Source organism: Triturus cristatus, chromosome 5_2 (assembly GCF_964204655.1).
Source record: "Triturus cristatus chromosome 5_2, aTriCri1.1, whole genome shotgun sequence".
Taxonomy (NCBI): domain Eukaryota; kingdom Metazoa; phylum Chordata; class Amphibia; order Caudata; family Salamandridae; genus Triturus; species Triturus cristatus.
The window spans coordinates 710335519-710347688 of NC_140588.1; the positions used below are offsets into that span (position 1 = coordinate 710335519).

The following is a 12170-nucleotide window of genomic DNA, read 5'->3' on the forward strand; positions in this document are numbered from 1 at the left end:
TAGCTTGAACCTATGACCCATTATACACTTATCTAGCTTAATGCTCCAGCCAGGAAGTTGGAAATAGTGCAATCCAATAGTGAAAGCACATTTTGTGAAACTCCAGCCCAGTATACAGGAAGAATGGCCTAAGCAGGTGAAAATCCGTGAATAGATATTTAGGTGGCCTCAAAGCTACACCATACATGAAGCAGAAATTCCACAGCATTATACTAAGCTGTGAGCCACACACACATCTAAAATTATCAGTGCTGAGTCCTGTATGGAAGCAAAAAGGTATTCTATCGCAGTAACAAATCAACTACAATGAGGGACCTCTACAATGCATTTGACTGAAAATGTACGTTTTTAGGGTTCAGACATGGATGGTGTATAGGGATAATAAGGAGTTCTAGGTCTCACAGTTGGGTGGTGCACAGGTGTAGAAAAGTGTTTTTTCTGTTCAGGCATATATAGGGTTGAGGGGTACTAAAGGTATTTTAGGCAAATGTGGCGTTGAGGGGTACTATAGATTTTTAAAAAAAAGAAATATATATATGTATATACATATTATTTTGTTGTAATGTGTGGTTATTTGCTTTGTGATGGTGGTGAATGAGAGTGCGTTGAACTTGTAAGAGGTCAGCTCTAAAGACTCTAATATACGCCTGTATATATGTGTACAAATATTGTTACCTTTCATTAAAGGCATCCTTGTCCACTAGCAATACCCGAAGATGCCATGTCGCCATCCGCACCAAACCACAGTCCTCAACATATGGTTCACAATGTATGGCATTCTGGGACTTTGGTTTGTGATTGTCAGCCCAGTAACAGAACACAGTGGCACAGCGGGCCCTGCTTTTGAAGGCAAGCGGTCGCTTGATGTTTGTCTGGTCTCTGAAAGAGACGGTCTTTTAAAATAAGTGTACAACTCACGAGAAACCTATATAAATATATAAGCTTGTGCGTAGTTGGCACAACTGCCAGCGCATGTATTTGCATTTGAGATGGGCCTGTGCTGCCCGTGAAGGCTCCTGTAGAACAGAAGTGCCGTTTAAATACTTTTGCACTGTTTGGTCACAAACAACATTTCTCCAATGTGAAACGCACATGCACCGAACTTTGACATCCGAAGTTAAAAAGATAATGTGTATAAATAACACTTACCCAACATATTAGTAGTGGTTAATATGTTGAAGAACATGTAGCTCTTCTTCAGCGTAATGCCAATACTAAGCAGACAGTATTAAAATAAATGATATTTGTGAGAAAAGGATGTAAAAACAAACAATAAAATGGCCCTTTATTCTTTACAGCAGCAGAAAACCGAGGTAGACTTTGGCACCGACAAGATGGACTCCCGGTATTTTGGAGAGCTACTGGCTGAACTAAGCCGAAAAAACAATGACCTGTACAGCTGCTTACAGCAGCACGTCGAGAAGATCGGAGGGCGGTAAGCTCGCTTTCCTTTCCATCTACTAAGAACTCGGCCTCAGAATCCCCGGAATGTTCCTCCTTCTTAGACAGTACGGGGTTGGTCTCTAATGTAGTTCTGTGTGTAATGTAAGGTTTCGAACATCTGTATGCATAACTTGGACATCCGTGTTCCTTTGGAAACCATTGAGATGCGCCCTTTGGGTAATTGAAAGAAATGTGTAATCAGCGTGGGTGGCAATTTAAGGTGTGTACTTTGACATCCTTTTAGTAAAATGAAATAATTGAGAACGGACAATTATTTGTGTAGAAGAAACATTTTAACAAGTAAACTGTCCTATTCTAAATTGGAATGCTTTTAATGAAAAAGGACAAAAATAAAAACATAAAATAAATGTTAGCTATTGTAAGAAATTGCATGCGTTGTTTATTTGTATAACTTGTTTACATTGTTTTGTTCAGTGGGACGTGTTGCCTTGCCTCATTTGGTTATAAACCATATGAGGATAGTCAATGCTTCAACCATATGCGATAAAGAAATGTAAACGTGATAGTGTGACATGATCACAAGAAGTATTATGGCAGTGGGGCAGGTGGCACTTTCTGTGCTGGAGACCTTCACTTGCAGGCCAATTGGAGTTTGACCTATAAATGAGGTGGGTCAGCTTCCCATCCTTCAGTTTTTGAGAGCGGTTTTGTTGAGTTCTGTTGAGTCACCCGTTATCCATGACGGAGAACGTTCAGAAATGGTGGTATCCTTTTCCCGTACTGCTGTTATTTGCATGGGATACTATTTCTATTAATATGATGCCCTAGTACTCGACAGTGGGTGATTGTTAGATCTGGGGGTCTCTAGTTGGAAGGGTATGTACCACTGTCCAAGTAGGGACCCTTGCTTCTAGTCAGGGAAAGGGGGATACACTGTTAAGATAACCCCTGCTCACCCTCTAGGTAGCTTGGCCTGAGCAGTCTAGGCTATCAAAGGCAATGTGTAAAGTATTTGTACCAACACTCACAGTAACACAGTGAAAACACCACAGATTTACTCTACACCAGTTTTAGAAAAATAAGGTATCTTTACTAAAAACTTCACAAGACCAAATACTACAGAAAAACCAACATACAATTAAAAAGGTTACTTTAAAGATAGTTCAAGAGTTTGTAGAAAGTACTCCAGGATGTAAAAATCAGTGTCCTGCACAATGCGACTCTCAATGCACAAAATCCGACACTCTCGTGCCCAACAGTACCTGTAGTTGCGCTAAGGTTCCCAAAAGCTATAACAATGAAGATGGCAAAGGCGATGCAATACTCCTGAGACCTTGGGGAGGCTTTGCAGCAGCCCTGCTTCACGCAGCAGAGGTGGATGCGCCGGCTCCGATCTGTAGGGGGAGGATGCAATGACTTTGGCTTTCGTTGCGTAGGTTTCTTAGGGAGAAGCTTCACGCGCAGGTACGGTGCAACGCTCTTCGATGGGGCGCGATGCGCGGCGTTGACTTCTGGCGCCGCAACCCTCGATGCGCCACGGGACGGGACTCTGCGTCGACGCACGCAGCGACTGGATACTTTCACGCACAGGCAGTGGTGCGGCCCGCAAACTGGTTCTGCGACGACCTTCGCAGTGTCAGGAATCATCACGCACCGGGACGATGCTCGACGCACTCGGCGATGCGGGGACTCCGGGTGCTGCGATGACGCCGCGATGAAATTCTTCTCGCACTCTCGGTCTTGTGACTCGCAACCGGATGATGCGACCCTCAAACGGATGATGCGATGGGCACCAGTTACTCTTGTTCACGCTTTCTGCTTTAAAGCTCCCAAACACAGCAAAACGACCTCCTGAGGCCGCAAGACTAGGCAAGCACTCCAAGGCAGGTCAGAACTCCCTCAGCAGAGTTCCAGGGGAGCTGGTGGTGAAGTACTTTTGTTCCTGGGACTTCTTAACTGGGAGCCAGCTCTCCTCAGGCCCTTGGAGATCAGAATTTAAAGAAGGGGACACAGCAGAGTCCTTCCCCTCTCCTTGGCAGCAAAGCAAAACAGCAAGCAGGCAGTCTTCTCCTCTTCAGTTCCTTCCAGCTTTCTCCTTGGCAGAGGTTCCTTCTTAGTTCCACAGTGATCTAAAGTTTAGGTGTCTGGGGTCCTCTTCTTATACCCCTCCAAGTCTTTGTCTCTCTTTATTTCAGTGGGGGGATTCCCCTGCTCAAACCGGTTCCTGGGTGTGCTCTGCCCTGGAGCACCTGGTTCCTTTAAGAGTGAGGGGCAGGGTCGTTGGACGCTCAGCTGGAGGTGGAGCCTTCTTTGTGCTGGCAGAGTCCTCAGCCTGGCCAGCAGGGGGTGGAGCCGGCATTGTGCTGGCAGAGGCAGCCCTATTCAAACCCAGGGGCTACTCCTCCCACCCATCTAGAGCAGATCTCCCTATTCACCCTGCTGCTGACTCATCCAGACTCCTGGAGCCACCTAGCCCATCACATGACACTAGTCAGCCAATCTGCACACAGGCACACAGGAAGGTTAAACAGGAGAATAGCTACTTTCTAAAAAGTGCTATTCTCACACAGTGAATTTAAAAACCATCTTTCTAAAAAGATGTATAATTAAATTCTGTACACAAAGATACCAAACTTGGATTTTCTATCTTGCCTTTAGGGGAAGATAGGCATGTAAACAGCCTCCCCCATTCTGTCCTATGGGCAAGATAGCCTCTCAGCAGTGAAAAACGACAATGGCTGTAATTCACTACCAGGGCATGTTACACACCTGAGTACATGCCCTACCTTTCAGATACACTGCACCCAGCCCAGGGGGGTACCTAGGGCCACCATAGGAATGCCTTACATGTACAGAAAGGGAAGGATAAGGCCTGGTCAGTGGTTGCACTGGCCAGGTCGACATGGCAGTCCTGGACTGCACATAGGCACTGCAGGCAGGCCTAAGACATCTTTTTCGCGCTACTCCTGTGGGTTGCACAATCAGTGCTGCAGCCCACGAGTAGCATTTGTACTACCAGCCCTGGCACTCTCAGTGCACTTTACTAGGGCCTTGCAGGTAGAACAAATATTCCAAACATGTATAGCCAATTACATCACAATTTCCCTAGGGAGCACTTGCACTTTGACACTGATCAGCAGTGGCAAAGTGCCCAAAGCATCTATACCAGTAAAAACGACATCCAGCATAGCATCAAAAATACAGGAGGTAGGCAAAAAGTCAGGGGTAACCACACCAAAAGATGTCAGGTCTAAGAGTGATAAACACATAAGCTACTGGCTCTGAGAGACTAGTTTGGTAATCTTTCTGAATTTCAGGTCGTCAAAGTGTAATCATGTATTTTTGTAGTGGGAATACATGTTAGACAATTGGAGACCGAGAATGCACATCCACACACCCTTATCTTTGTCTATGGACACTTGAATTGCTGAGGAAGCACTTAACACCTAGCCTTTGGTCTAATGTGTGTTTCTCATTAAAACTAGTCTCCTTTTGCTTTAAGCCTAATGCACAGTGCTCAGACATTCAAATTTGATGTGCCTAACCACAGGCAGCAAGTGGAATGATCTAAGTGCCAGTAACGTGCTCAGAGCATCCGAGCTGCAGAAACTAACCACCTCCTGCTTCCAGAGAACTCTGTGAATCAGAAAGTTGCTTAGCTTTAAATATACACATAGATTTGTTTTTTGTTTTTAAATATTGGCTATTTGTCATAACTGTATACACAAATTACATCCTTCATTACGCGTATACACTTACATAATATTCCAACAAAAATAGATGCAATATAACATTATATCTACAACATAACATTTTAGTGACTACCGGGTCCGGATTGATCAGTCAGCGGGAACAACAAACGTTGAAAATGCAGCTATGGAATTCAGCGATGTTGGATGTATCATGGCATGTTAAACAATTCGTGTTTCTAAATTGGCTACTTCTTTAAAATTAAAGGTCAACCCAGGATGTTGGGCGAGATCATTTTCTTTAAGGTACTCCCAGAAGAACCATGCAATATTATCTAATATTATCACAAAACAATTTTTCAGTGAAACTACCATGCCACTCCCACATCCATCTATGAATTCGTACCACTAAAAGTAATTATGATACAAAAGTGAATACCTGGAGCTTAACTGAAAAACGACTTTTGTACAGTTTATTATAATCTACTCTATTTCATCTTTTTACAAAGAAAAATCCAGTAGAAAAACCAGTAATACAGAAGCGAACATGCACATAGACACAGTGATGAAAAATGTGTGTGTGTGTGTGTGTGTGTGTATATGTATATATATGTATATATATATACATATATATTCTCTGAAAAAACCATAGTTTTCAGGGTGTTATAGTTAGTTGGACATTTCACTCGTACAAAACCATAGAAATTCCCCCGTTATAGTTAGTTCAGCTAACTATAACTCACACCCCCGCAATGCACTGCTGATAACATCACATATTACATCACTCATGACATGGTCAGTGACATCACTCATGACATCACTGATGACATCTCAAATGACATCACTGATGACATCATCCTTGTGATAGAGTGGCAGACCTCCTCTCATCCTAATATAACCTTTGATACACACACTCAAAAATACAAACTAACATTTTCAAAACAATGGACATACCAATACCAGTTACAACACACCTATTCAGTAATTCCAGGATCTACACACACATCCACTCATTCACCAACAGTCCCTATACAGTCACTCATACATGTACTCACTCATCATATGTACTCACACCCCCGCCACTCATCCATAGAGTTACTCGTACACATAGTCACACATGCAAACAAAGTATCAAACATCCATTTACTTGCATATACAGTTATACACACACTACCACACTTACTTCTATAGAAACTTACACATACTTACTCTCTTAAACAATCACTTATAGAAACACCTACTTATTTGTGCAGGAACTCTTCCAATCTCTCACTCTCACATATACTCACTTATATACACCAATACTCACATATACTAGTTTAAAACATATGTAGTTACTCATAAAGACACTATTGAGACAGTCATTCACTCACTAACACACCAATACACACACTCATACACCTATACAGTCCTGCACACATGCTGTCTTCAACACATACAAACAGTGAGTCACTCATTCACGCATCTACTCACCAACCCATGCAGCCACTTATACACAAAGTGAGAGATTGATACAGATATTTACATATTTAAACATTACTCACTAACTCATGTATTCACTAAGATACACTTAATCAGTCAGTTATACAATCAATTTTACAAAACAAAATCATCCATTTAGACACTAATATACCCATTTATTCTTCCATCGACCTTGAGATATACATATATAAAACATATTTAATTTTCAGAAAAACACACATTCACTGGATGATGTCATCAGTGATGTCATTTCAGATGTCATCAGTGATGTCATCAGTGATGTCACTGATCATGTCATGAGTGATGTAATATGTGACGTCATCAGCAGTGCATTGCTGGCGCGCGAGTTCTCGTTAGCTGAACTAACTATAACGGGGGAATTTCTATGGTTTTGTACAAGTGAAATGTCCAACTAAGTATAACGCCCCTGAAACCTATGGTTTTTTCAGTGAATTTCTAAGGTTCTTTAAATGCTAATTTCTAACTATAACGTGCCTGAAACCTATGGATTTTTCAGTGAATATATATATATTTATTATACTATGTATACATGTGAAAATGTCTCGGTCCGCCTGTTTGACTCGTGGCACAGAAAAAATGGGTGGAACTGACGTCAGCACGCCGACGAGGTCCTCTTATGGCTCCGATGACGTCATATGGTGTCGCGAGCGGAGCCGTGCTATTATGACGTCCTCGTCGACGTGGGAGAGCTAGGAAAGAATTTCCGTGGAATGCTGGTGCAGGGGATATTCACCTATGTGTTCAGGCTAGTCCTTTGGGAGCAACTGTTTATGTTGCCACTCCAGAAACCGAAACCAGTGATCCGAGGGCAGAGGCCCTGCAGATGGCACACGAGGTGGGGTGCCCAGTCGTGTGCACCGGCGGGCAGCGAAGTGACAAGCACCACAACCCACAAAAAAGGTAACAAGGGCACTGAATAACACAGGATCTTCTCTTTGTATCTGGCAGGAACAATAAAGTTAAAACACCCTAGTACCAAAATGTAGAATTAGTGCTACAACGGTCTTCAAGAGGACCTGCGATGCCGCTTCTGCCTCCCGTACCCTGGAGGGGGCACATGGGTCACGCGGTACGGTCATACTGCGGTGGGACGCACACTCGTTGACCTCTCATGGCACTGCTCCACACTTCAGGGAGGAGGCTTTCCATTAGCTATGTTTTCTGATGACGTGTCGCGCAGGCCCGTCCAACAACAGAACTCCTTTAGATCCAAGCAGACTCTTCCACTTTCTCACCGGAAGTGACACCAGGCCACACGGACACTTTCACAATACAACAGCTGGGAATGCACTTTTCGGTAAAAAACCCCACATTCCTTCCTCCTAATTAATCAAATAAATGTCTTACTGAAGAACAGGGGCCAGCTTCGATCGGTAAACAGCCGTTACAACAACTTTTTTACTTCGCGATACCATTACAACGCATGCATTACCACGCATGCGTTGTACGTCGCAAAGTCATTACTACACATTTATTTAGAACGCATTGTCATTTACTACGCATGCCTTTGCAACAAATATTTTTGTAAAGGTATGTATGGTAAATGACCATGCGTTCTAAAAAACGTGTGTAGACGATCCACATTGTTGTAAGGAAACAGAGGCTGTTCAGTTTCATCACGACGTGCACCGCCCCTCAGAGACGACGTGAAGCAGGAACCACGAGGAGAGAGGAACCACGAGGAGTGAGAGGTAAGGGGGATTGGGCATGGTTTTTTTTTTTTCTTCTAGGGTTTAGGGTAGTGCAGTGGTGTTTGGGTAGTGAAGGGGTCGTGCTGGGGGTAGTGTTTTAGGGTTTAGGGTAGTGCAGTTGTGTTTAGGTAGTGAAGGGGTTCGTGCTGGGGGTATTTGTTTAGGGTTTAGGGTAGTGCAGTGGTGTTTGTGTAGTGTAGGGGGTCATGCTGGGGGTAGATTTAGTGTTTAGGGTAGTGCATTTGTGTTTGTGTAGTGTAGGGGTCGTGCTGGGGTAGTGTTCTAGGGTTTAGGGTAGTGCATTTGTGTTTGTGTAGTGTAGGGGGTTGTGCTGGGGTGGGTTTAGGGTAGTGCAGTGGTGTTTGGGTTGTGTAGGGAGTTGTGCTGGTGGTAGTGTTTTAGGGTTTAGGGTAGTGCAGTGGTGTTTGGGTAGTGGAGGGGGTAGTGTTTTAGAGTTTAGGGTAGTGCGCCCAGCCAGCCACAATATCCGTGGACAAAGGGGATCCTGACTCTTTTGAACGTTCCGCCAATTGAATAATTTGGGTCAAGGGCCCTATCACGTCCAAGACCTATCAATTCCTTTCTTGGGATCCCTCATATACTTGGAGAAAAAGGTACATAGTTTCTCATCAATTTCAGGCGTGTGTGCCACCATGCCCTCCAGTGAGGGCCCGGGGCATTCTCCCCTCATCCTATTCCTGACCACCCTTTAAAGGGGTTGATGGATTTTCCCCACCACATACTCTGCCACTTTGGTGTCAGGGGTCCACTCCGCTGACCTAGGATGGTAAATTTGGGTAGGCTCGAACATGTCCGAGTGGACCGCGTCCCCAATCCAGGACTGAGAGGACTGAGACTCTGGATGCCAGGGACGCCCCGAGTCCTTATCCTCATCGGAGGAGAAATTGTCTTCCGATACACCCTCTCCCTCTAAGGGAAACCCGCCGTCGGGGTCTACAATAGTGGTGACAGCGTCGCAATTTCCTCCGGACTCCTCCTCCTCCCGGCAGGGTGCATGTTTTAGCGTTCGCGCATTCTTGAGGAAGGTCTCCGTAAGTTTATCAAATCTTTCCAAGTGCCCTGCGTTATGCTTAACAGCCCTTTTATTCCCCATCTGGGAGCTACTGGGACCCGCCACCACCAGATCTGGGTCACTGAACACCCCAGGGATGCTTTTCGTCAGCTTATCAACCTGATCCCTAAGAGGAGCCAGCACCCTAGAAATAGCCAGAGAGAGGGCTTGGTCCACTGCTGGAGGGAGAAGTTGGGGGGCCATTCCTCCTCCACTTCCTAGTAGGAGTAAAAATGGTCTTCTGGAGGAGACATGATAGCAGAGGGTGTGAGCACAGAACAAATGCCCTTAAAATCCTTAAGGCAGCCCAATCGCCGGTGCTCCAACAGTTGGGCTTTCCCCGAAGCTGTTATAAGAATAGACTGCAGTCTCCTCAGCAGGAAATGCTTTCAGTTTTTTACTTTGATTCCATCAAGAAGGCATTCAGACGTGTCACACATTTGCCATAAATTCAGAATGTTACCACTCTAGTTGTTCATTAGATCACTGTAGTAAAGCTAGTGCTCACTAGGGAGTTAACTGCAAGTCTACTGCTGGTATTGAAAGTGATTGTTTCAGTCTGCATGTCAGAATTTTCTAATGAAATAGAAGAGGATTTGAGATCTCACTTAAAACATGCCCTACATTTTCTTTCTACAGCACTAACCATAATTTCTATGGCAAAATGAACCCCCTCATTTTGTTCCTTTTTAAATTAAATGTTTTAAGTGTTACCAGTCTATTCCAATCAAGATGGCTTCAGGTGTGCCATCATTTTGTCATAAGTAAGACTGTTAGAGCTAACAGATGTTCTTTAGAACACTCTGGGAAGCTGCTGTAGAACACAAAGGAATCAAATGACAGTCTCTCCCCTTGTTGGATGTACATGTTTTACTGAGAATGACAGACTTCATTCTCACATGACTGAGAAAGATAATGTGAATTTACAGAAAATATGCTCTCATTTTAGCTTCAGTTTTCTCTCAAACGTGATTCATGATATCTCAGCAGAAGGTTTTTCACAGGGTAAAATCACCTTAAAACACACCACAATTCCTGAAATTAATATGGTACCATCAACAAATGAATTCTAATGTAACTAAAGTCTGTTATCACCCTTTATAGTTCTCCTTTTGATAACCATCAAAATCTTTGATTCACTACAATGCATTTCAATGGGGTACTATCATGTATATTGGTCCCAAGATGGCTGCCAGCAATTCTTGGATGAAGTGCTGACAGCCAATCAGATCTCACGATGAGATGTCGTTAGGCTCCGCCCAGATATTGAAACCTTTTCTTTTTCTAATTTCTCATGAACTACGGAACGGATTTACACCATTTAACAAAAAGGGATCTTTCTGAACCAACGTCTACCTTTTCGCCAAATTTGGTGTAATTCCGTTCAGCAGTTCGGGCTGTAGCCGTGTCTAAAGTTTCCTATGGGAATTAACATGGAGAAAACACGTTTTGGGACCCCCTTTTTTTTCGGCCCCCGCTTGCCGAATCACCCTGAAACTTTTAAGATGGGAGCTGATCGGAGCGCCCCACGAGTTTTGAAAATTTTGCGAAGATTCGTCAACCGACGCCGAAGTTATTGGGAATAGAATGTTACGATTTTCCTATGGATAAAAGGCCCTAACTATAACTACCTACTGCCGACCGCCAGTAGGTAATATATTTTTTTAAACATTTTTTTTTGTCAAAGTGCACCACAAATGAATGTGAACCTTCTGCTGGTTGAATTGTGTTTCCTATTTCAATCAAACGTTGTTGTCCTAGGGAAGGTACATTATTTTGGTAGTGAATAGCCAAATGTGTTGATGTTTTAGTCTCCTGGCATCAAGTATACATGAGACCCTCTTAAGGATATCCTAGCGTTTCTGGTGGCATGGTTGGTACTGTCATGGCAATTTGTCAGTCTAACAATATTTTGGCCATTGCCTCCATGAATCTCTGGCCTTGAGCCATCAAGGTTTAACACTACATCTGCTGCATTTGCCAGCTAGTAGCCTGCTGTTGTTTCAGCCTGGATGTGTTTGATACCCTAAATGTTTGACATTTTTGTGCATTGTTCATTCTGGCAATTTGCACATGTAAGGGACGACAAACACAGTTTAAATTTGCAATAGTTGAAGACTCCTTTAATCTTTTTTATAACAACTGTATAAACACTCTAGTGGGAGGAGCACCACCACACTCTTTCAGGTGCCTAAATAACTCCTTGTTATATCACTTCCATCAAAATCCTTGAATAATATTTTTAGGGTAAGTAACTCGCTCTATGTTGTCAAGGCACCAGATTTATAGTCCTGTGTTTTAATTTGTCCTGCTCATTTTTTTCTGAGAGTTGTAGTCTTGATTTGCTTCCATCGAGCCAGACCAGCTGACATACCTAATCAGAATAATTTGTAATTAAAAAACTGTCAGCTTAAAGGATGTTATCCTTATAACCTGTGAGAACATGTGAATATAATTAACCCCCTGCCCCTCCCGTCTTTGTTTTGAACCTGGGAAGGAAGGAGGGAAATGGAGGAAAGAGAGAAGGCATGCTAACGCCCACAACTCATTTTACCTCATTTCTCCTCAGTGTTTGGTTCTTCCCCTGCTCATCCTCCCCAACTGGGCCAAATCATCATAGCAAGCAACAAAATTGCAATAGACCCTCCCCTGATCCCCAAATTCTCACAGTGCAATCCGGATATTGCTTACTTTGGCTTTAGAGGAGCAGTTTCTGTGCCCATCAATCTGTCCTGCAGTAGAATGGAAGACCAAGAAAATGTCAGTCACAGGATTCTCATGATTCTCCACAACACTTTGGATTTTATCCTC

The 12170-nt window shown here is 43.5% G+C and overlaps 1 protein-coding gene across 4 annotated transcripts in view; it reads left to right on the top strand.

The window, feature by feature from the left end:
• POF1B (POF1B actin binding protein) overlaps positions 1 to 12170 on the top strand; it is a 261114-nt gene that overhangs the window by 155906 nt on the left and 93038 nt on the right. For 2 of the 4 annotated variants that reach the window (XM_085607805.1, XM_085607807.1), the window contains exon 7: positions 1302 to 1435. In XM_085607805.1, coding sequence (XP_085463931.1) covers positions 1302 to 1435 — 134 coding nt within the window. Of the gene's footprint in view, positions 1 to 1298; positions 1436 to 12170 lie in introns of all 4 variants that reach the window. The other 2 variants (XM_085607804.1, XM_085607806.1) reach the window with 1 other exon arrangement.